The sequence below is a fragment of the Ixodes scapularis genome, unplaced genomic scaffold (genome assembly GCF_016920785.2).
Source record: "Ixodes scapularis isolate PalLabHiFi unplaced genomic scaffold, ASM1692078v2 PGA_scaffold5__190_contigs__length_132052651, whole genome shotgun sequence".
NCBI classification, from domain to species: domain Eukaryota; kingdom Metazoa; phylum Arthropoda; class Arachnida; order Ixodida; family Ixodidae; genus Ixodes; species Ixodes scapularis.
In genome coordinates, this window is record NW_024609880.1 from 106,874,733 (window position 1) to 106,900,046 (window position 25,314).

The 25,314-nt window shown below is 46.6% G+C and overlaps 1 protein-coding gene across 1 annotated transcript in view; it reads right to left on the reverse strand.

Annotated features, from left to right (window-relative positions):
- LOC8038103 (transmembrane 9 superfamily member 2) overlaps positions 1–25,314 on the reverse strand; it is a 47,960-nt gene that overhangs the window by 1,506 nt on the left and 21,140 nt on the right. The window contains exons 8-17 of the mRNA XM_029966963.3: positions 23,805–23,884; positions 22,859–22,967; positions 19,660–19,792; positions 18,993–19,054; positions 18,290–18,347; positions 18,141–18,198; positions 14,654–14,813; positions 13,676–13,827; positions 13,222–13,333; positions 503–671 (exon numbers count right to left, since the gene is read on the reverse strand). Coding sequence (XP_029822823.2) covers positions 503–671; positions 13,222–13,333; positions 13,676–13,827; positions 14,654–14,813; positions 18,141–18,198; positions 18,290–18,347; positions 18,993–19,054; positions 19,660–19,792; positions 22,859–22,967; positions 23,805–23,884 — 1,093 coding nt within the window. The remainder of the gene's footprint in view (positions 1–502; positions 672–13,221; positions 13,334–13,675; positions 13,828–14,653; positions 14,814–18,140; positions 18,199–18,289; positions 18,348–18,992; positions 19,055–19,659; positions 19,793–22,858; positions 22,968–23,804; positions 23,885–25,314) is intronic.

Genomic DNA, 25,314 nt, shown 5'->3' on the forward strand with positions numbered 1-25,314 from the left:
ACTGCTTCCCCCATTTATTTATTTATTTATTATTTATTTAACAATACTGCTGCTCTTCACTAAGAGTCACAGCAGGAGTGGAATAGTGCAATGTTAAAAATATGAAAGGAAGAATGCGAACAAATAAAAAGCGGTTTAAAAAATATGTCCAGCGCAGTAGTAAAATTTTTGATCAAAGATGTCATTTCAAAATATCACTTTCACGTGAATTCCAGGCTCGAATTTCCCAAGGGAAGAACGGGTATCTGAAAATACGGAGTTCAAATCTGTATTGCTTCGAGGGTTACCGTTAAAAGAAGCTTACCGAAAGGTAGGAAAACGCTGCTATTCAATAAAATTAGAGAACACTTTTTTCAATAAAACAAGACTATTAAAAATTTCTAACACAATGGGCATAATCCTGTTTATCCATAAAACGGACAAACACAATTTTTTTTCTTGTTTTCTGAAAACTGGGTTTTCCATCCGCATTGCGGGTGTTGCGACGGCTTCGCTGCCTCACCCGTGAGCAGGAAGAAGAGGAAGACGATGATGGTGGTGTATCCGAAGTAGAGGAAGGTGGACGCCAGGCCGGTGATGCTCAGCCGGGAGAAGTAGTGCACGCAGTACACAAAAAGGTAGAAGGCCGTGCAGCCGCTCGTCAGGAAGGACCGCCACCACCAGTGGTAGTCCTGGAGCCAGACGAGAAAGAAACAGCAATGTAATAGAGGCACACGGGAGGCTCGGAACCCCTTAAAGGACACATGCAAAGGAAAAAACCATTTTTTTTAAACGGCTTAGATGGAAAAAGGACGCCATAAAATGATTTTACAACGAAGAAAAAAAAATTTTAGAGCTATATTTATGGCGCTATACGAATTTGTAGTTGGCGCCCGCGGGCACCGCAGAAAAGTGGTCCGTATTTATCACGTGACTGGTCTTTATTTATCACGTGGTGCTTGCGCTCTTTCGGAAGCTTCCTATGGCCTCTAAAAGTAACTTATTCATCTTTGTTTGAAGTATAACAAAAAACCAAGACGAATAAGTAACTTTTAGAGCCCAAAGGAAACTCCTGAAAAAGCGCAAGCAGACGTGACAGACCTGTGCGCCGGTCAGACGACGGCGGCAGCGCCCCGAAGCAGACAAACTTGTGCGGCGGCGGCGACGGCGGCGTGGAGAAACGCGTTGAAGCGGCGTTCGCACAACGCTCCGCGTGCGGCGGCGACGCAGCGCGGCGGCTCGCGGGCCTACCACGTTACCAGCGGCGGCTCCCGCGAGCGCCAACTACAAATTCGTATAGTATTTGTAGTTGGCGCTACAAATACTATACGATTTCGTATTTTGTATTTTTATAAATTTGTATTTTGTTTCTTCGTTGTAAAGTCGTTTTATGACATCCTTTTTCCATCTAAGCTGTCTAAAAAAAATGTTTTTTTCCTTTGCATGTGTCCTTTAACCCTCTTTGGTTCTTGGGAATTTCTGACCCCCAATTGCATCTAATTGCTGTCTTCTAAATCAAATTTCTAGCCAGAAGCAAAATGGGAACCAAATTTAAAGAAAAAGTCGGTGCTGCCATCTTACAGCAGAGCCGCAAACTAAGCCACGAGCGGGCCTGGGGTGTGCAAAATGGCCGAGTGCGCGAACTGCAAAAAGCAGACGGGCTATACTCGTCCTGAACGGTTCGGGAATGGATCCAAGTTGACAAGCTAAAACCAAGAAAAAATTGCTTGTATGTTTAGACAGCCTTGATACTAGTACGCCTCAATGGGTGACTTGTCTCTCAGCTGCAGATGAGAAATTTAGCCAGTGTAGTACAACGGCTACCCTGGTGTCTTTAACGTGCAGCACGTGGCAGTGATTACATGAACACATGCCGGTTTGAAACTCATCCAGATCGAAACGGGCAGGGGGTGGGGACTGAACCCAGGAGGTTCTGCAGCGCAAGCTTTTGCTCCACGCTCCGAGCGGAGCGTGGAGCAAAAGCGATCCCCCTTACGAGCGATCCCCCTTACGGGTCAAACTCGTTCTAAACGGTTAGAAGGTCAACAGAGCATCGTTACCAAAATGACCTAACCCTATCTAGACATATCCTTCACATAACCTCTCTGCAGTTATTCTCTGCTATGTCCAGCCAATATTCACAAATTTGAAATTACCGAAGCACCAAATACCTCTAACTAGACGGGAGTAGCAGCCTCAAAACTCAATTCAAACTGAATAAGACTGTCGTTCCCAGCCTCCAAAGTCCCAATAGGGCCTAACCTATGTGGTTCCCCCTTACACCGGGGAGGCTATGTATGATGCAGCACATTTTAATGGACCTTTTTCTAGTAAGCTTCTGCACGTGCATACACCCCTCCCCTGGCCTTGCTTCCCGCTGTCACCATTGTCGCAGGGCAAAGTTCTGGTCGAGCAACATATTCAGCACCTATCTCTCTAAAGAGTGGTGAGCTGGGATAGTTGGTAAGCATTAGGGGTGTGCAAAGATTCAAAACTTTGAATGTTTCACGAATAATGCTTGCAATTCAATTCGATTTGCTTCAACCGTTCGCTGTTTGAAGTATTCGAGTTCTTTGAATACTTCGAAAACTATGAATAACGTGGAACTAGCTGATTAGTGTCAACTCGCGGTCGAGTTCCCTGTTTTGTTTTTGGACTGCACAGGATGGTTCCGAGCTTGGCAAACACAAAAAAATTGACCGCATCTCTACGTGGTGATTGATGTTTATTGGGGCGAAGCTCTGGTGGTGCTCGTCTGCGTAGACGCTGAGCCGCAGCATGCCGAGCCTTTCGTTCGTTTTCATCTATGTCAGAAAGAGAATGTGTGGTATGGAATGTGGTTATACAGTATAGGCCACTTACAACGTAACCGCTTATAGTGCAGGACCGGGTATAACGCGGCTTTTTTAAACCACCGGTTCGCCTCCCATAGAACTCCATGTATTTACATACCGCTTAAAATGCAGGTGCGCGAAGGGGAATACCGGTTATAGTGCGGTTTTTGGAACAGCCCGCCAACCGCACCGCAGCGAGCATGCTTCCCTGTGGGACACTAGATAACGGCGCGAGCCGCAAGCGGCACTCGCGGGGCAAGGAGGTTGCTCGAAGAAGCGGGGAGAAGCGAAGGGAGAGGCTTCAGTTGCCATAGCGACGGAGGGACGCACGCACGTGTCGTTCACGTACGTGCGTCTCTCCACTGCGTTGGAAACAAACAACCGCCGCAACCGCAACAACAGACCAATCGCAGGTCGAGGAGAAGTGTTCACGCGCGTTGCATGCCGGTCGCGGGCCGGCTGCTTCTATCCGCGAACATGGCGTCGGCTGTGATCGTCGACGTAGACGGCATGGTGGAAGCTCATCGTTCCGCGTAAAAGCGCTATCCCTGACTGTGAATTTTCGTAGTGTGTCGCTATGATAACCCAGCACGTACTAGAAGGGAAGATCCACCTACTCGTGCGGCGATGTTGTGGCGGCACTCTCAAGACGGCAGAAATGCCCGTGTCGTCATGTTTGTTTACTTTCACCACAGTGGTGCTTTCTAAGCATTTGTGTTTTCGAACATCGCCCAAATTTCTTATTTGGAGCATTTCATGCCTGTGCTCAAGTTGAAGGTATTACTGGCGCGTACCGTATAAAGGATGGGAATTTTCACGTGTTTTCATCGCCGGAGAAAAGTGATTAGGGTTAGCAATCCTGAACGCTCGCAACGTCCGTCCGCAACTCACGACGCCGTTAAAAGGCTGCGCCAGGCAAAAGTCGCTCATTTCTTTCAAAATGTGTGGCACACTTGAGAGACGTGTACTAGTCTGGTGAAATAAAGACTTTCCTCAAACTGAGCTTTATTTTTCATCTAACATTAAATAAATTCTTTTACAAAGGTAAGTTGTCTGATGTCATGTATTTTGACCTAAAAAAATTGATGTTTTGGTTATAGCGCGGTACCGCTTATAGTGCGGATTTTCGCGACTCCCGCGACATACGTTATATGCGGTCTACACTGTATACGCATTTAAGCATTTGACCGCAGCGCCCTCTCATCTATAAACGTTGAGCCAATGCATGCAAAGTTTAACGCGATTATATATGCATTTGACCGCAGCGCCCTCTCCTGTATAGACGTTGAGTGGCTACATGCAACATTTCATCCATGACATCCTCAGCTCTTGAATTACTAACACATCTCAGAGCCCCCTACTCGTCCCGCAGTCGTGGCCGAGTGGTTAAGGCGATGGACTAGAAATACATTGGGGTCTCCCCGCACAGGTTCGAATCCTGTAGACTGCCCAAACATTTTTTTTTCTTTTGCCCTACACGAGCATGTGAGCTCACGAGCACGAGCACCAGCAAGATCGATGTGAGCACGGACGTTGGACGGACAAGGCTAGACCCTAAGGAGCTTCGCCTCTAAAAGCAACCTAAGTGCCCTAAGTGTCTTTTTTGTTTTATTGTATGAAGCACTGGAAAGTTATTTACACGCGGTAGCGTGATGTGTCCTTTGCTTGCCATGATGTCTGGATTGCAGAGTTGGCAAAGTGGTCGTGGCGCAAACACTGCGATAGATTTGATGAACGGCTACAATTTGCAACCGCATGTGCATTATCGTGAGCGCAAACGCGATGGACCACACTCACGTCAGTCCCTCGTACAGCGACTACAGTAACCAAGGTGCTATGGATTCGGATATGGATTTACGGCTGACCTCAGCTATCAGCGGTATCTGGCTCGTGGTATTTTCCACTTGATTTTCCGTTTCATCAGTTTGCCAGCATTCCTTTTTTTATTTATTAGGAACGAAGCTCCTTAGGGTCTAGCCTTGTTCGACCATCCGTCCGGCGTCCGTGCTCACATAAAAAGAAAAAAACAACCGCATCTCCACGTGGTGAATGATGTTGATTGGGGCGAAGCTCTGGTGGTGCTTGTCTGCGTACACGCTGAGCCGCAGCATGCAGAGCTTTTCGTTCGTTTTCATGCATGTCACGCTGCGGTCAAATGCTCAAATGCGTATATAACCACGTTCCATACCACACATTCTCTTTCTGACATGGATGAAAACAAACGAAAGGCTCGGCATGCTGCGGCTCAGCGTGTACGCAGACAAGCACCACCAGAGCTTCGCCCTAATCAACATCAAACACCACGTGGAGATGTGGTTCTTTGTTTTTTGCCCTACACGAACACGGGAGCACGTGCTCAAGTGCCGGACGGACATACGGACATGGCTAGCCCCTAAGGAGCTTCGCCCCTGAAAATGTTTGCGCAGTCGACAGGATTCGAACCTGTGCCTGGAGACCCCAGTGGATTTCTAGTCCATCGCCTTAATTACTCGGCCACGACTGCGGGACGAGTAGGGGGCTCTGAGATGTAGTAGTAACTCAAGAGCTGGGGGTTTCTGTCATGGATGAAACGTTGCATGTAGCCGCTCAAAGTCTATACAGGAGATGGCGCTGCGGTCAAATGCGTATATAATCGCGTTAAACTTTGCATGCATAGGCTCAACGTTTATAGACGAGAGGGCACTGCAGTCAAATGCTCAAATGCGTATATAACCACGTTCCATACCACACATTCTCTTTCTGACATGGACCGTTGACTTAAGGGGTGGAGATGCATTCCCATGGCTTCTAGCGGATTTAAGCTGATCCGCTAGAAGAATCACTGGCTCTGCATTTCACCGACCATAACGCAGTAATAATGAAGTTGAAAAGCAACCCAGAACTCAGCACTACCTATGAGCAATAAAAAAAAAATCAGCACCAACAGCACTACCTGTGAACAATAAAATCAGTACATCAGCCCCACCAGAGCTTCGCCCCAATCAACATCATTCACCACGTGGAGATGCGGTCATTTTTTTTTCTACCCATTTTCACTGGTAAAAGTAATACTTCAGGGGTGGAACGGCTGCGCCATTTGCGCCATTTTGCGCCAGACGCATTTGTCTGCGCCATCCTGCGCCATTTTGCGGAAACTGCGCCACAGCCTATACCTTGCGCCATTATGCACCAAATCGCACTACGTGCGCCAAAAAAAAAAAAGAATTGTATTTTGTCTTGGTTTCGGATTATGTATCGACTCAATTGGCAACAATGAGCGCGTTTAGCTTGGTCGGACTTGCAATCCTTTCTTCTCTTTATTCTCCCTGTGTATCCCGAGTCGGAAGCACGCGAAAAAACTCGCCTGCGACTGGATTGTTATTCTTCAACCATAAGCGGTTACGCAAGTCGGCCGAGGTGAGATCGAGTCGTTAAGCGTCGGATAGCCCGAGGTTCTGCGGCCCGGGTTCTGGACATCAGCCAGTTGAAAACACATCAGCGAAAGATTCCTTCTAGTGCTTCATCGTTAGAAGTTGGAAACGCATTCCCGCAAGATAAATTGTGGTTTGATAGAACTGAAACGCGGTCCGATCCGAAACCTTGCCGGCCAGCAGCTCTTACGCCAGTGGCCTATCTGCTCGGCGTACATTAACCTTGCTCCTGCTTATCGCTTTGAACACGATAACTCCGTTAATCGTAGTCTGCTGCTTCGATATTGAGTTGCACAATAGGATAAACTCGAAATTTGTTGCCCTGTTGCTCCGCGCAACTGCACGTCCGTTGCTTACGCAGGCCAAGAGGTTCGCACATATAATTACTATGCCCAGCACGTCTGAGTTGTGCAATAAGCAGTGCTGGTTTGCATTTCGAGCAGCTGAAAGCCACTCAGAACATATAATCAAGGACGCCATCTTCAGAAACATATGGTACTTGCTTTTTGGTTCTCATTAAGGCTCCCAAAGTTTCAAGTTTTCGCATCTGTTACACTGTTATCCCATCTACCTAGGTCCCTAACCACTCATGTTCATCTGTGCTGCTAAGCACATTTGAAATTACTCCCGTGCTCGTCTAAGACACAAGCTGAAGTGCAATGCAAACTGATCTGGGCTGCTCTTAGCCTGCTCCAGAATGGAGTTTTAACTGCTCCCAACCTGCTCCAAAACAGTGGTTTCAGCTGCTCCCGTGGCTGCTCCCAAATACATTTCATGAGTTCCACCCCTGTACTTGCTCCCTATGCCAAATAAAAAAATGTATTCTTAATTTATTGCTTCTTTGTGGTGCCCTCTGTCAACAAAACTATTGCACACGGAATTGAGCATTCTTGTTTAATTCACAATGAATAGAAAATATTGGCTTTAAAAAATGTTCTTATTCAAAACTACTATTTGTATTAGAAAATATTAGATTTGATTCGAAAGATTTTGATATTCGCACACCTCTAGTAAGCATTATACATGGTTAAAGTCAGAGAGCAACATGAGGAAACTGTATCCTGTCTCTTGTATTCTTCTAGAGTTTCCTCATGTTGCCTGCTGACTTTAGCCATCTATCTCCTCGCATATTTAGTCTTTTTTGGCGATTCTTGTTTGAGTAAATGCTAGTATGCGGCATAAAAGGCAACGAAGATTAACACAATGGCACGATGCCAATGTATTCTGACAGGCAGAGGCAAGCTGAGGTGCCCTTCATTTGTGGTTTGAAGACAACTCCACAGATGGCATTTCTTACTGGAAAAAGGCCCATTGGAATATATTGCAATTTGGCTGCAACGCTGGACAGGTGCGGTTTGCCTTTTTCAGGATTCTCGCAGCAAAAGCTATGACGATGAAGTTACCGTATTTACTCGCATAATTTGCGCCCACGCGTAATTTGCGCACCGTTAGCTTAAGGCCCAGATTTCCAGCAAAAAAAATGACCGCATCTCCACGAGGTGAATGATGTTGATTGCGGCAAAGCCCTGGTGGTGCTTGTCTGCGCAGACGCTGAGCCGCAGCATGCCGAGCCTTTCGTTCGTTTTCACCCATGTCAGAAAGAGAATGTGTGGTATGGAACGTGGTTATATACGCATTTGAGCATTTCACCACAGCGCCCTCTCGTCTATAAACATTGAGCCAATGCATGCAAAGTTTAACGCGATTAAATACGCATATGACCGCAGCACCCTCTCCTGTGTAGACCTTGAGCAGCTACATGCAACGTTTCACAAATGATATCCCCAGCTCTTGAGTTACTACCACATATCAGAGCCTCCTACCCGTCCCGCAGTCGTGGTTGAGGCGGTGGACTAGAAATTCATTGGGGTCTCCCCGCACAAGTTTGAATCCTGTCGACTGAGCAAAAAATTTTTTTTTTAATCATTTTCTTTTTGCTGAGCACGATCACGAGCGCAAGCACCAGCAAGATCGATGTGAGCACAGACGCCGGACGAGCAAACTAGACCCTAAGAAGCTTCGCCCCTAAAAGACTACTTGCTCGCATATTTTGCGCACCCTGCACCGTTCTGCGCCAGCTCGCCAACCGTTTCTCCAGACACCCCACAGGCGCGGGAGCTAAAAGCTGCAGAAATTCCACGCGACCGCGAGAGGAGTGAGAGAGGCGAGAATGAGACAAAGATGCGACTCTGCGCTTCTCTGCAAGAGCTACGGGACGCGAGCGCGCGCGTTGCTGACTCAATGCTGCGAGGTGGTAGGCCTGCAAGGGAGCATGACGTCACGCTCTGATTCCCGGATGTGGGAAATGTTGTGCGTGTCAACGTTATTAGATTAGCTCAGTTACAGAACTGCTCATAGACGCCGCATGCATGAACAGTACCCCCCTCACTCACCACGACTTGCCAAGCGTCGCTCGTTTCGCCGCCAGACGGCTGTGCTTTGGTAACTGAATCAGGATATGTACCTTTCAACGTTAGTAGAAACGTAAAAACCAACGGAAAAAAACTCTTTTTGTAGTAACTTTTATTGGAGTTCAGTACAAAATGAGGGGCGCGTGATGTTTTCTAAAATCTTTAGTTTGCAAGGTTTTGCGGCACAAGTAATATTGCTTTCAAACAACCATGCCTCAGCGGTGATTTCAGGTAGCGCATCCCGACCTAGGCTTATCTTAACTTCGGGGTAAATTCACGACGCGTCTGCTGGGGAGACGGGGGTGGCATCCCTGTAACCCTTTTCCCTGTATCTGTTGCAGCTCCGAAATGGCCGATTAAAGCCAAAATAGATGTTAGGTGCAGTTCCTCGAGTGACCGCTGCAGGATAAATGGCGGCGTTGTGGTCGCCATTTGGCGCTTCAGCTCGGCTCTTTGGAACGCAAAGTTATGAAACGAAAATATAGATGGCGCTTCGAACGACGGCTGGCAGATTAAAGTGGGGGGGTACCCCCCTCCGCGGGAGTTCCACAACTGAGGTAATCTAATAATGTTGGTGCGTGTCTATGTGTCGTGTGGTGTGCGCTTGCGGTCGTGTGGAGTGGCGGTGGCGCGAAGTCTGCGACATCTGCGACTCCAAAGCGCATGCTTCCCGTTGTTCGGATTGTGTGGGTCAAGTTTGACGCCGTCAACGGTTTTCTCGGCGATTGCTCTTCCGATGGGTTACAATAACTATACACTCCGTGCTACGCGACCGGCGCGCCGCCGAGCAGCCGTTACCGAAGGTAGGCAGTGAGAACCCCAGAGGAAATGAAACTGAAACCACGCCACGTACGTTGGTACGCATTGAAGTCGGAGCGGTGCGGTTGCGCTGGGTTCAAAGCATGAAGTGCTGCCGGTGCTGCGTCGTTAAGTACTTCAATATTTATGCACAACCATTCAGTTTTTCACCTCGCCGATCTTCTGTGGGACAGCAACAACGATGGACCTGTGCCATACTACGCGAGAAAATTTAGTCTCCCGATCATATCTGCCGCTGTGTCGGCATGGCTGACATGTTCTACACTGCCGCTTTGCACTCTGCATTTGTTTTCGTACCAGTGACGCCTACATGTGTTGGCACCGATGGGACGAACTGAAATGCCATTCCACACTTGCAGGTATGCAGTGCCAATTTCGTTGGAAGAATGCCCTCCAAAGAAGTTTCGTCCCCATCTACATGTCGATGATATTTCCGGACAAGTATGGCACGCAATCTGTACTTCTTGCAGAAAGATTTGAACGATAAAAAAAAAAGTGAAAAATATGAATCTAAGGAAAACTACAATGAAACTCTGAATCACTGGAGAATCCACGATTGAGTATGGAAGTTTATGTGGTGTGCTTTCTTTTTTGATCAGCCTCCTTTTGGATGTGGAAACGCTGACACCCCGAGTTCTCTAGACAACAATGTTTTTTCTCGGCTTTAGAGCCACCTATCACATAGGTGTTCGAACGGGAAGTACCGTCCACGGGTCCCTTCCTACCTGTAAAGTGTGCACCTCCCACGATGAGCGATATTATCTTGACAGCCTTTGACGGTCAAAACTGGTTCCCATTTAGTTACGTCGCTCAAACTAAATTTCCACTTGGTTTCGTTATGCCACCTCTTTTTGGTATAATAAGTGTTGTGTCAAGTTACAATCATGTTAAAGTACCTATGTGCCGAAAATCAGCACCTCGCGCAACAGGTTATTACACAACAGCTGACTGCAAAAGCCTTTGACGGCCAAACCGTGTATTTGCCGACAACTTTGTTTTCTCGGCTTTAGAATCACCTTTTGTAAAGTTGTTTCAATTGGAAGTACAGTCCACTAGTCCCTTTTTACCTGTAAAGTCTCCACCTTCCACGACGAGCGCTATTTTCTTGACAGCCCTTTCATGGTCAAAATCGGTTACCATTGAGTTACACCGCCCAAATCAAATTTCTACCTGGTTTCCCTATGCCACCTCTTTTTGGTATAATAAGTGCTGTATCATGTTACTGTCAAGTCCAAGCACCTGTGGGCCCAAATCTGCACTTCGCACAGCCCGGTTATAACACAACATTTTGGGTCCAATATTGGATATCTTGTGCAGCATTATTAATTTATTCGTTAGAAACGTAACTTTCACACCTGCTCTTGGCACACTTCGTGCACAAACTTAGTGAACATCTATCTCACCTCCAAATATCATCGTTCCAGCAGTCCTGTTTACAGCGACGAGCAAAACAAATTTCCCACTCAGAGCAATTGTGACGGCCGTCTTGCTTTTCGGAAAATTGCTCCAACCCCTTTTTCAGCCGCAACTAGAGAAATTACCCCTAATAAAGACTCAAACGCAATATATAAGAAGTGGAGAACAGCTAAATGCCCTTCTTAGGTCTACCCCAGCACTTATGCAACGTCACCCTCAACATATCAGCTCAAAAAGCAAAAGTGTCATCCATGCGTGCTTCCGTCACCACAGCTTCGCATGCGAAAAGGTGCCGCAGGCTGCTGAACGCGCCTCACTGTCGAACGCCAGCTCCTTCGCTAGCGGCGCTACGCGCATTCTTCAAAGCGCCCCCTATAGTTCCCGCACGGAGCGTATACAGCAAAGTTGAAGCTCCTCGTGATCAAGTTTGCTCAGGAAAATGGAAACCGCGCTGCTGCCAGGCAGTTTAGGGTGAGCGAGAGCCACGTACATTATTGGCGAAGACAGAAGTCGCAACTGGCAAGTGCAAGACCGGGAAGAAAAGCGTTTCGGGGGCCGAAACGAGAGAACTTTCCTGCTGTTGAAGATGAACTGCTGTGGTATTTTCGTGATCACATGTCAGCTGGTCACGCCGTGTCGTGCGAGATGCTACAGTTTCAGGCAAGAAAGATTGCACAAGAAAAAGGTATCTCGGCAGCAACGTTCAAGGCCAGCAGAGGATGGGTGACACGCTTCATGAGACGCCACCACTTGTCTCTGAGACAACGGACGACTCTCTGCCAGTGTTTGCCCGAAGACTATGAAGAGAAGGTGTTGGCATTTTATCGGTTTGTGATCGCGTCGCGGAAAACGGAGAGCTTCATTATGTCCCAGATCGGGAACGCGGATCAAACGCCGCTGACCTTCGATATGCCAACTAACATTACAGTAAGCCAAAGAGGTGTCTCAGCTGTTCCTGTAAGAACAACTGGCCGTGAAAGCAATGCTGCACTGTCATGCTGGCGATAACTGCTGATAACTGCCCTTCGTCATTTTTAAGTGCAAGATGTTGCCAAAAGAGAAACTCCAAGGTCGCATACATATCCGTGTTTATGAAAAGGGATGGATGAATGAAGCTTTAATGCAAGACTGGATTGAAACTGTTTGGGGAAAACGACCAGGCGCTCTGTTGCGACGATTATCGCTGCTGGTACTGGACAGCTTCAGGGGTCACCTTGTCGACACCGTGAAGCAAAAGTTGCGAGACACGAAAACAAACCTTGTTGTCATCCCGGGAGGTCTAACATCAGTTCTACAGCCCTTGGATGTGTCAATCAACAAACCGTTCAAAGACTAGGTGCGCAAACCCTATGTAGAATGGATGGCCAGCGGAGAACGCAGCCTCACTCCCAGTGGAAGGATAAAGAGGCCGCCCTTGGAAATTGCCTGCGAGTGGGTTCAAACACCGTGGGACAAGGTCTCTCCCAGCATTGTCGAGTCAAGCTTCAAGAAGACGGGACTATTAAACGCGCTCGACGGAACTGAAGACGATGCTATTTGGAACGCAAGTGACGACGACAACCACGACGATCGCAGCCACGATACCGAGTGCGAGAGCTCTCCCAGCGACCCGGAGTGAACAAAGCAGGTGCGTTTCGTAAAATAAAAGAAAATAAACTTGCCGTTTGTATATTTGTATTTTTATATACATTACAGGCCTTTGCAGATGTGTTATTTGAGAGGTGCTCGCGAAATATCCGCTTAATTTGTGCACCCCCTTTCTGATGACGAATATTGAAAAAAAAAAGTGCGCAAATTATGCGAGCAAATACGGTAGACCTAGAGCCAACTCCCATCATCTGAATAGGTAATTCCAGTGCTTCAGCAAAGAGAAAACTGAAGAGCCGCAATGTTCTAGAGAGCCAGGGGTTTTCAAACTGGGTTCCGCGGAACACAGGAGTTCCGCGAGCTGGTCTCATGAGTTCCGCAAGCATTGAAATTGCAGTGCCCCCCGCCCCCCCAGTTTAACCTTCTACGGACTGAGCCATGGATCAAGCTCGTGTTGCAGGAAAAAGCACCCTCACGTTTCGCACTAATATATTTTACATTGTGCCCCAGGTTAACCCCTCTGCCTTCCCATTTTGTCTGCAGTCCTCCATTTTATGTGTTTCTCTCAATGCAGTAAACTCTTGCTCACTATCTAAATGCCTTTATTGCCCCGTATTTTCGGTTGCCAACAAAGGGGGGGGGGGGGGGGGGGGGGGGGGTTCCTTGGGACTTTTTGAGGCCTGCTGGGGTTCCCTGGCATGAAAAAGTAGGAGAACCCCTGTTCTAGACATTGTGGCCTCCATGCAGCATGCCATCAAGTCTTACCTCCGAGCAGAGGTGAAAGTAGCAGAGCAGGACCGTGGTCTCAGAGCACGTGATGATCAGGATGATGAACACCAGGAACAGGAACCCGAACATGTAGTACATCTGGCTCGACCTGTCGACGAGTCAATGTTACGTTTGATGTGCTAGGGCAGAGAACATTTTGTTATTAGAACTCTTACTACACTTTACAACTATTTAATGGCAGACCCGTTACATTCAGCAACATCAGCACCTTCCTTCTACAAGTCCCTCAAGTGATTCTGCCAGTACCAAAAGCTTACTGCAATGATCTAAATCCCGAGGCAAAGTAAAGCGAATTCGTTGAGCTTGTAGCACTGACACAGGCAGCTGAGGTATTGTCGTACTAAACATACTACTGACACAGCAATATTCTTTTTGTCAAGTGACTTTACAACAGCAATGAAAGAATTGGAGGTGGATAAAAGCAACGGACCAGATGGAGTTGAGGATGAAAAAGAGCTGGATGAAGATGCAGCCGAAGGGCAGGATCCCGCCCATGAAAATGGCCGGCAGGGCCTGGGTGTACAGCGACTGCTCCGGGATCTGACGCGGGATCTGGTTCGTGCGCACGGGGTACTCCATCACCTGGACACGGCCACAAACCACCATGCAGGTTAGTGTGGTGCACTCAGCCCTTATCACTGCGGTTTTGAAGCTCCTTCGGCCAAGGTTTCGAGTTTGAAAAGGCTCTCTTAAAACGACACAAAACTGAATTTTTTGTTTCAGAATCTTTAGATGAGCAGGCGTAGATGGCACCTTTCCAGAAATCCAAAAAATGCACAGCCTGGTGGCTGTCAAGCAACTTTCTACAACAGTTGTTAAACTTTCAAGTCACGACGGCAACCTTTCTGATGCTCAGGTGCAAAGATATTGCTTCTCGTCTTTTTTTCTTTTCAATCCCCTTCTGTACAAGAGCAATAGGTAAAAAAATTTCTTGGAAGAATAGGGGTTATTCACTGGCAGCCATAGCTGAGTCCGTGGCTTCTAAGTGCAAGCCGATGGTGAGCTTCCCCAGTGCCTTTGCAGTGTACATTCCACACCTCACCTATAGGTGTGCTTAACGAAATAACCATGAGTGTGCAGGCAAGCTGGTGATAATTAGCTATAATGTAACACTTAAGGCTGTGGTGCAGAAAAATGAAGGAACTCTCAAGTCACGACTTGAAAGCTAGTTAATTTTTCTGCACTACAGTCTTTATAGGCGTGAGCTCGTTCCAAGGATGCACTGTGAATTGCACACTCAAATATGCTGCCCAATGAATAATTCTGGGCTCCTTATAATCGATTGAGACATCCATTAAAAGTATGTTCTTCGAATGTCTTCAGAGTCTCATGAAATCACACAGATGGCAAAACACAGTCCCAGGAACAGTTGCCGAGGGCAGGGGCAACGAACGGGGGTTGTGCTCACCCTCTTCTTGAAGCCGAAGTAGGCCCCCACGAAGGTGAGGGGCAGGGAGATGCCGAACCAGAGGGCCAGCAGGGCCAGCAACGTCGTGAAGGGCACTGCCGCAGAGCTGTCCTTGGCCCACAGCAGCAGGTTCAGCACAAAGAACAGGCTGAACACAACCCTGCAGAGGCAGACAAAAGGAACCAGCCATCAGAGGCAACAGCCCTCGAGGCAGGTTAGCGTGATGGCGCGCAGCAGCTCGGGGCATCTGGGCCAAAAGCTCGCGCCGCAGAACTCGGGGGGGGGGGGGGGGGGGGGGTGTCCAGGGTTTGACACCTGCACCTGCCCCGTTTGGACCTGGATGAACCCGGCGTGCATACGATTTAAAGGACACCAGGTTAGCAGTCATACTGCACTGGCTCAATTTCTCTTTGAAAGCAGAAAACAATGCCACCATGTCTCAAAGGCAGAGTGACCTCTCGCTGTTTAAGCACTCAACATCTAATATGCTTTTTTTTTTTTTTTGCCAAATGTGCACTTCTGCAACTGGCCTTCCAAGCTGCCACAGATCCTTTAAAAAGAATATCTGTCTATATTACATTTTTCAAGTGTGCACGGCGCTGTCCGAAGCTCATACACAGAAGTACTGTTCTGTGAATATTCGAAATTTAAAATAGTAGTTTTGAATAATAAACTATTCGATATTCACTTTGAGGTGAACTGTGATACTCATATTTTCGAAGTGTTGATCACAACAGGTTAGCTCCGTTGAGCTAACGTGCACGGGTTCACTACAAAGAAGCAACACCCGCAGAAGTGAGCTCCGCCGGTGCTGCTTTTCTGCAGTTCACCAGTGTTCTTGGTACGAAGCACACTCAACAAGGTACCGTATTTACTCGAATCTAACGCGTACCTTTTTTCCGGAAATCCAAAAGTCCAAAAAAGTGAAAGTCGTTTACCACTCCCTGTAACGCCGAATTGGAGCGCAGCTCTTGAGGAGGAGGAGGGGAGGGTACTGAGGGCCACGTGTTCTCGGGGGGGGGGGTCACGTGACCCCCCCCCGAGGGCACGTGACCTTGGTGGGGTCACGTGGGGGCAAACACGTGCCCCCTCAGAGGTCACGTGACCTCGGGAGGGGGTCACGTGACTCCCCAGGTCACGTGACCCCCCGGGTCACGTGACCAAAATTTTTCCGCTAGATTTAGCGGGGAAATTTTTTCCGCTAGATTTAGCGGGGAAAGTTTTCCGCTAGATTTAGCGGGGAAATTTTTTCCGCTAGATTTAGCGGGGAATTTTTTTCCGCTAGATTTAGCGGGGAAATTTTTCCGCTAGATTTAGCGGGAAAATTTTTTCCGCTAGATTTAGCGGGGAAAGTTTTCCGCTAGATTTAGCGGGGAATTTTTTCCGCTAAATCTAGCGGGGAAAATTTTTACGCTAGGTTTAGCGGAGAAATTTTTCCGCTAAATCTAGCGGGGAATGTTTTCCGCTAGATTTAGCGGGAAAATTGTTTCCGCTAGATTTGACGGGGAAATTTTTCCGCTAGATTTAGCGGGGAAATTTTTTCCGCTAGATTTAGCGGGGAAATTTTTTCCGCTAGATTTAGCGGGGAAATTTTTCCGCTAAATTTAGCGGAGAAATTTTTCCGCTAGATTTAGCGGGGAAATATTTCCGCTAGATTTAGCGGGGAATTTTTTCCGCTAAATCTAGCGGGGAAAATTTTTACGCTAGGTTTAGCGGAGAAATTTTTCCGCTAAATCTAGCGGGGAAATTTTTCCGCTAGATTTGGCGGGGAAATTTACCCATAATGCACCGCGCGGTTACGCCGACGCCGACGGCGACGGCGACGGCGACGCCGACGGCGACGCCGCTCAAGCCGGAAACGGGCCCCTAAGAGCTGCGCTCTAAAATTGCATGCGCGCTAGAATCGAGTATGACCCAAAACTGCGCTACCCTATCGCCATCGACATTTCAAAATAGCCGCTCCATTGCGCGCTGAACATGAGAGGCTTAGAGCGTAGCCAGCGCTCAGCGTAGTCGTGTTTCTTCCATTCGTATCAGCCTGGAAGTTCCCACTCCAAAGACACACCGCGTTCACCATGATGCTGGATTCAAAAGAAAAGTGATGTTGTGCGCGGAGAGCGACGGAAATCGGGCCGCATCACGTGCGTTTAGTGTCCCAGAAACTTGCGTGCGGGACACGCGCAAGCAGAAAGAAAGGATTTTGGCCAGCAAGTTTCAAAGATGAAATGCTTTGAGCCGTTGACAGCAACAAGGAGTCGTCTGACAGCGATGACGAGTGGTGCATACCGCCCCACGGGCACTGCCCCAGACCGGCGTCGTGATGACGACCTTGCCGGCGAGAGACAGCACCGTTCATTTCATCGCAAGATTGAGGCATTTGGAATAAACCTTCGTTGTTCCAAGTGAGAAAACGTTTAATTTCTGTATCCAACCTACAAAATCTGGTGCGCGTAACAATCAAGGTCATTGCATTTTTTTTTCTTTCGGACCTCGAAAAATAGGTGCACGTTACAATTGAGGGCACATTAGATTCAAGTAAATACGGTAACCTGCCATGATCAACACATAGAAAAGTATGAATATTGCAATAGTGCGCTTGAGAGAACAGCACACTTTCAAGGTGGTATAGTGCACAGATGCGCCTGGTGTATTTAATAAAAAACGGGAAGAACATTCGGAATCGAAGGAAGAATACCTACATTTGGAGTAAAATTATCAAAAGTCAGCTGCGGCCGTTATGCAAAAGTATGTTAGGCAGAGATGCCCCAACAACCTGCGTTTGTCATTCGTGATTCTTTCTTATTTTCAAATTCGGGATTGAAGAAAAAATATTTGCATATAGCAAGATTTGTAAATGCACTCAATTAGGTATAGCTGGACATCTCTACAGGTTTAATCTTATGTCAAATCCATTGTTTACTTGCCGTCTGAAGGCTAAGGACTTTTTGAGATCCGTTCATAAATAGTTAGATTAAAATGAACTTATAAACGGACAAGTGGAAGCTTGGGAACAACATTCACGAATTTTGCTGGGTTTTCGTTTAAGCATGGTGTAGCAGCAGTGAAAGGCTTGGAGAAACTGTTTGATAGTCGATTCCAAAATATTTGGCCCAAAACCACTACTCACTTCGAACTCAAGATCCCCTATTCACACATGACTACACGTAAAAGTTTGAGAAATGCTTCATCTGTGTGCCTGCTCAAACCTTCAAAAGATATGTGCTCATGCCTCCCACTGCACTGCACAGAACTTGTGATAGAGCATAAAAACCACATTGGCACCAGGCAGTTTACATGAGACATTACAGTAAAAACAAAATTTTTACATTTTTACTTTGTTGGAGTACACTGTGAGACAATACGAAGAGTCCAACTATCCGTTGACTCCTTGGCTAGTTATGTGAATCTGTGGACTACCAAAGCCTCATAGGAGATGTAACTACCAGCCTAGTCCATGGAAAGGCAAATTATCTTTAAAATGGCTTACCCAGGGCAGACCAGGGCAGTCAGAAGCACGTTAGACTTCCACTTCTCCCCCCCAAATGCTGAAAAATAGGAAGATGAGTCAGTACATACTCAAAGTCCGGCAAAAGTCAGACTCAAAAAGACAGGGGGACGAGAGGTCACTAAACCAACCTTTGTAGATCCGGGCAGAGACGTAGCCAGCCGGAGTTCCAAGGCACACGAACAGCACCTGCGGGATAGGCAAAAACAAGTTGTCCAGACTCTCACTAAACCTCAATAAAGGTGGCTCTGCTCAATCTTGAAAAATTTAAGTTTAGGTATGATTCACCAGAGATAAGTCCCTCTGGACTGCTCTACCCAAATTTCAATGGAATATCCATCCACACAGCAAAACAGCTTAGCCAAGCTAACACACCAAGGCTCAGGATGTTTTTGAACACTGAGCGTTTGCAAATAATAAATTGTAGGGACTTCAGAAGGTTCTGGGTACAAGTGAAATGCTGAAAGGCGATCCAATCTCACGAATAACATACCTAGTTCATGCAATGATGTCCACCGTGTGATAAAAATAGATCCAGAACACCTCTCACCCAATACTATAACCATAGCCTACCTCACATACTAGCACTGTACTCATCTCTCAGCCTAATAACATTCTGGACACTGGAATTCCGTCCGAAACAATGGGGCTCATTCAGAGAACTATTGCATCCACAAGCTTTCACAACATATTTTAGGACATTCACTATAAAAAGAAAGAAAATAAATTTCATAATAAAGCATCAAATTCAAGAAGACTTGTTGAATGGAAGTCAGCAGGGGAGTTATAGTTCCTCTTCCTAATACAAGAACAACCGTGGAAAGGTCCTCTCACCATCGCACAGGTCATGAGGGCTCCCCTGTTTGCTGGTGACAGGAATCCAAGGCAGGCAAACACTGCAAAGGGCATCATCATGAGGTGGAAACATTACAAACACCAACAGACAAAAACATAAATGCAGTAAATGCAGATTGCCTGACCTTGTCACCAGTATAGTCATGCACGACATTACAATTTCATTAGATCCTAACTCAACTGCACTTATCAGCTCAAGTGCCAATCGTTTTGCTTTCACGAGTGACAAATTTCCCGATCAGCGCGCTGAACACCGATTTGAGATCGTCCTAACTTACACTACAGCTCCCGTTCAAGAGGTACTAGCACCAGGACGTTTCGATGGTGCCATCTACGGGTCCATCCTCGACGTCACGACAGGGACTTGCTCGATGTGACGTGACGGGTTGTGCTCCCGGCTACTTATCCTCAGCCGCAAACAATAAGTTCACACCGTCAAAGCTGACTTTCTCACATTGCTCTTATCTCCATCGACGAAAGGGGAATAAAGTCCACTAAAGACGACGTAGCGAGCTTCTGGCCAATCGTGGAAGGCCGACTACGGCGAGGTTTTAGGTCGTGCACGTCGCTGACGAACGGACTGCAGAGATGTTAGATGAAGGGACTTTCGAGGCCGTGCGAGAAAGCCTCCAGAGCCGCGACTCACGCAGGGTGATGAAGGTCATGAAGAAGATCTGGGTGCCACTGCCGAGGAAGACGGACAGCAGCATGCCCTTCCTCGGAGTCCGGAACACGTCCCCGTGAACCAGCTTCCAGCCAAACTCCTCCTGGGCATCATCCTGCGCCACACGCGCTATCCACGTAAGTGTCTCATGCCACACACATTGGTAGTATACCTACGGCCATTAGGTAAGCACACCGATTGTATCGATGCCCCATTCCCCAAATAACGGCACCCACAAGATAATCGGAGAATGAAGTGCCCCACACTTTAAAAGGATACCCAGTCGAAATTTAAAATATACAGAAAACATCAAGAAACAAGCCCAAATGGGATCAGCTAAACCTGTAAATGATAATTGCATGCTTGTATTTTGAGCGGATGGCTATATTTTTCATTCTAATGCCAGGAGTTTGGTGATCACTTCGAAATCGGCCGTTGAAGAGCGTGATGCATACCGGGAGATCCGGAGCGCCCTTGATGTCGTCGTGTCGTGCAGGGCCAAGAGCACCATAGTTATGAGCTATGCCACTTGGAGATGTCGACGTGCTAAAATCTCGTTTAGTCAAAGTACCAGAGGGCCGTAGCATATCTTTGGGGGATTGTGGAGTTGGCAGAGCTGCCTCGTGTGCGCGATGGCCGACCAACGCGACGAGAGCCTCAAGTGACCCTCAACCACCTGCCTGCCCCTGGCCGTTTCGAACTGGATGAGTATCGTTAAACAGTGCGTTCGTGTGATCACTACTGCGTGATGCACGTTAAAGACCCGCCCCCCCGGACTGGCGGCCACAATTACTGTCCTGCACACGTCACTCTGCACTGGCGAATAATTCAGCAAATCCGGGACACTCGTCGTTTCATTTAATTGCCTGACCAACTTCGCGCAATCTGAATATCACACCCAAACATTTCTAAACCTGATTTTGTGAAAATCAGTGAGGCGTGAAAACGTTATTTGAAACTGAAACTGTGGCAAAACATGAAAACCAGACTTCGAACTTTGCGCACTTGGACTTTAAGGAAATTCGAAACCTAAGTTTATTTTTCGAATTTAGCGCTAAAAGAGAATCGAAACCTTCAAACTTTTTAAACTTTATGTAGAAAGAAATTCGAAATCTTTGAATTTATCGATCTTCATGTCTATAAAAATTCGAAACGTTCGGATTTTCCAAATTTCAGATCCAAAAAAATTCGAAAAATTCGAATCTCTTGAATTTTAGGTTAGGAAAGTTCGAAATCTTCGAATTTCTCGAGCCTCAAGTAAAAAAATATTCAAAATAATCAAAACCAAACTTTTAGAAACTGTGAAAGCTTCGAACTTTTCGAATTCGAAACTCCACAATTTTTGAAAGTTGCGAATTTTTTTAATTTGAATCTCGTACGGTCGAAAATATCGAAACCTTTTGAATTCGAACATCAGTTCGGTTCGAAAATATTGAAATCTTTCGAAGTTGAACCTAGGGTGGTTTGCAGCATCCCTACTACTGGTACAGTAACAACAAAAAAAAAAGAAAAAAATTTGCTTTAGAAAGGTTGGCAGCCTCAAAGGCGGACTACCAAACCTGATATTCTGCAAGGCTTTCCTCCTTCACGTCTTCGAGCGAGGGAAGGGAAGGATATAAAGAGGGGACTAAAAAAGTTGGGCATGAGTCAGCACGCGCCGTTTGGATGGAGGGTTGGTTCATTGTGTGAGCACGTTCATGGAGATAAGCCAGCAAAAGGGGTGCCCCCACAATGGACAAGTCACAATCTGTGTGTTGGAGGATTAGCGAAGGAACCTTCCAGGACCAGAAAATGAGAACCAAGTTTGTTTCTCGCACTGCGTGGTACATCCTCGCTGGGTGCTTCCTTGATCAGCGCAATTTTTATTCAACGTGAATTGACGTCTTTTTAAAAAAACTGCTGCCCCCTGTCGGAAGCCTGGATCAAAATGCACTGGTATGAAAATTTGAGGGCACAAGGAAGGAAGAGTGAAGAAGCTTCTTTGTACAAACTTCAAGGCGAGTGATAAGCTGCAGATACGCCACAGTGTGTACAAAGAATACGGTGGGAAAACACAGTCATTCAGAGGCCACTGCACCTAGGAAGTAAGATCTAACTTCCCTTCTCGGGAGGCCGTGGCTTATTTTGCTCGAACACGCAATCGTGTGTTTTCATATTCACAACTTTTGAACCAGTGTCTGCGTGGGGCTGCGCATGCACAGGCGATATTTTCCATTGCCGTGGATATCTCCTCGATAAAAAGAAATGAAGCACTAAGAAACAAAGCACGGCTTCCAATCATTGGGCGCGTTCAGTAGCACCTCTCTTGCTTCCGAACGGAGTGACTAAAGTCAGAGCTTTTTGGATTTTCTCGCCGGAAATCGTCACCAGTCTCCGGACTCGGTGCTTCGGAGCTTCACTCCAAAGCCCCAGAGTTACGTGCACCAGAAGTGACTTTTGACCGTCCAGTGGAAGGAGTCGGAGACTCCTTGATTCCGAGGCCGCTACTTGGCGCGCCCATTTTTAACAACATGGACCCCCCCCCCCCCCCCAAAGAAAAAAAAAAGTTCAAGGGAAACATGTAAAGAAATACCAGTGCACAGCACGCTGAATAAAAACCTGCACTGACGCCAATGGCATTGTAACTGACGGACTCCAGGCTGCTAGTCAATCATGTTCGGGTTGCTCTTTTGTATCGTAATCCCTTTTTTTTCTTCTAGTTGGAGCTATATGGCATAGCTGCCGTGGGCTTAGCTTGAGCAGGAGCAGGGCTCAGGGGTAGGGGACGAGGAAAAGAAGGGGGGAGGGGGAAACAGGCAACAAAGAAAAGGGTAGAGGGAGGCAGAGGAGGAATTAGGCAATGGTGAAGAGGGTAGAGGGAGGGAGAGGAGGAAGTGAGGGAAAAGTTGAAAATAGGAATTTGGTCTTTAGGCTCTAAAAACGGCACGCAATAGCAATAATGACGGCAAAGTATTTTTTACAAACAAATTCCTCAAGAAATAGCCTTTAACAAACTACTTCTCCATTATGTGTCTAGAAAATTGATTACTGAGCATTTATTTTGATGCAGTGCGCTACCAACATACCTAAGGGGTACGGAAATTATTTAGTCCATGGCATTAAAATGAGTGTTTCCTGACAAAGCGGACATGTCAGACCTTTGCCAGCCAATAAAATGGGTCCCAGTGTTGCCAATCCTCACCCCAGAGTCCATCTGGTTGTAGCGGGCTATGTCCTTGTGCAGTGTCCTCAGCAGGATCATGGCAACCATCCCGGTCAGGAACAGCACAATGATGAGACTGTTCATGATGCTGCACGAGAGAGGACACCACTCCATTCAGTGCACAATAGAAGTCCATGCTGAGGGCATATACATGAGGATTGTTATTGAGTCTCATCAGTTACAAACATTGTTTTAGAAAAGATTAAAACACAAAAGGAAAGCCTGCATCTACCTCATTGTAGGTAGGAAAATATAGGTATTCATCTTCATACATGCAAAAACAAGATAAATTGAACCTATCTTGGGAAGCAAGCATCTCAAACTCCATGGAAGGGTTAAATGCAGAAGCACTCAGCAGATAGTACGTTTTTTTTTTTGCTTCCAACCTGGCAACCGGCAAAGTTCCCAGTTTGCACAAGGCACAAGCTAAATGGCAAGCTTGCACAGAGTGCAACTGTCACTCAGTGACTGTTCGTGTTTTCCTAATTGGTGCCAAGAGACAGCTTGGTGCAAACTATCATCTTGGCCAAGTGACAGTGAAGCTGTCTGCACCGGTGCTAAGCAACTCTGAAGCAACTCCGACCAACTGGCAACTGTTCAGGACTATCAGACACAAAGTCTCTTTCTAGTTTAAAAATTGTGCTACACTCCTAAGCTTTCCAGCTTCAAGAGATTACTAAGTAAAACAGTAACTAGTATACGCCCTAGCTTACCCTGTAGAACCAGCTAAAGCACAGTCAGTGCTCAGCAGATTTTTCTGACCTGACTGGTTATGGTGTCTTCAAACAACAATAATGCTTTAACAACAACAATGCTTAAACAAGATGTCTGAATGCAACCCCCCGGGAGAATGCTTGATACCCATGATGAAAACCTATCAGCTGGATAAACAATGAAGCACAGTTGAGTATCTTCTGAAACACACCTGAACCACTGGATGTTTGTCTGGGGCATGGATTCGAGGATGTAGTCCCAGCGAGACGACCACCTGATATGATCATTCCTCTGTAAAGCCAAGGCCAAAACATGTCACCAAAGCTCTCCCAAGACTTAAAGCCCTATTCACACAGCAGCATTTGACTGTTATGTAATATTGTGATACGAGCGTGCATCACTGGCACATTTGCATTTCGTATGCCACGTAGCAAGCTACTCCTTAAATTGGTTGCCACGCTTCGTACGACGCACAGATTTCCCGATGTCTCGTGGTCCTAATTTGACACAAGTCCTCACAACGTACAGTAGGCTCGTGATAATTCAAACTTGGATATTTCATACTACTAATTAAAGTTTGGTTGTCCCATTATATTTTTAATGTATTTATAAGCTGCCTTATTTGAACGGCGTTTTCGTGTAATTCATACTTTTTGTTCTAGCGGCCCCGTTGAGCGAGCTTCTTTCTGAGCACCGATGCATTGCAGAGAAACAACACGTGCCGAGCTTGCTTCTGCGGGTGTTGCTTCTCTGCAGTGCTCCGTAAGAAACGCGCTCAGCAGGACTGCTAGCATAATATCCCGAGATAGCCCACCTAACATCAAGAGCAAATCACGTGAAAATATGGAGTGGGCTAACTTTCAATGTACAATAAAAAAAAAAAGTTGAAACAAATTAGCTATTTTTAGGTTGTGTCTTTTCCAAGCTTGTTATGGCGGCGAGGGGCAACAAAGCAAAGATGACTGTATTTCCCAGTCGGCAACGTTCACTTATATCCCGCCATAGCAAACTAGCCGCATATACGCCGAGGCCATTATTGATCCCAACACTACTATTACTACCAGTGGGCTAGCTTTCGGTGTTTAAAAAAATATAGCAAATCAAGCCAAAAATGGGGATGGGCTATCTTTCAGGAGTGGGGCATCACTCAGGATTTTACAGTAGTCCACGATAGACAAACTTTTTTTTCTGGCTGAACCAACTTAATTTTGTTTTGAGGTGTCATGTGCTGTCTAAACAGTCCACGATAGGCATTTTTGAGGGATGACCAAAGTTATCCGACACATTTTACCAATGTTTCATGTGCAGCCTACCTGGTTATGTTAGTAGGCCTGTGTAGAGGAAATCAACAAATATCTGCTTTTCATCTGTAGCCATCCATATAGCAAGTCATAATCTTATTTTGCATCATATTTAGATAAATTTCTGATAATTCAAACTTCTGATAATTTAAACAAAATCCATAGCTTCCTGAAGTTTGAATTAATGATAGTCTACTTATAGACAAATGGTACTGTTTAAATAATGCCATGTTGTGAGACAACGTAAAGAAGGATGCATTTCCCTTCTCAGCAATCCCTAGATTTTTTTATAAATATAGTAACAGCCTTTTTCCACAGAGGGTATTCACTGGCGGCCATTGCTGAGTCCGTGACCACTGGTGCAGTGGTGCCACCAGAAAAGAGTGGGGAGGGTAGCACTTTTGCAACGTGCATTTCACA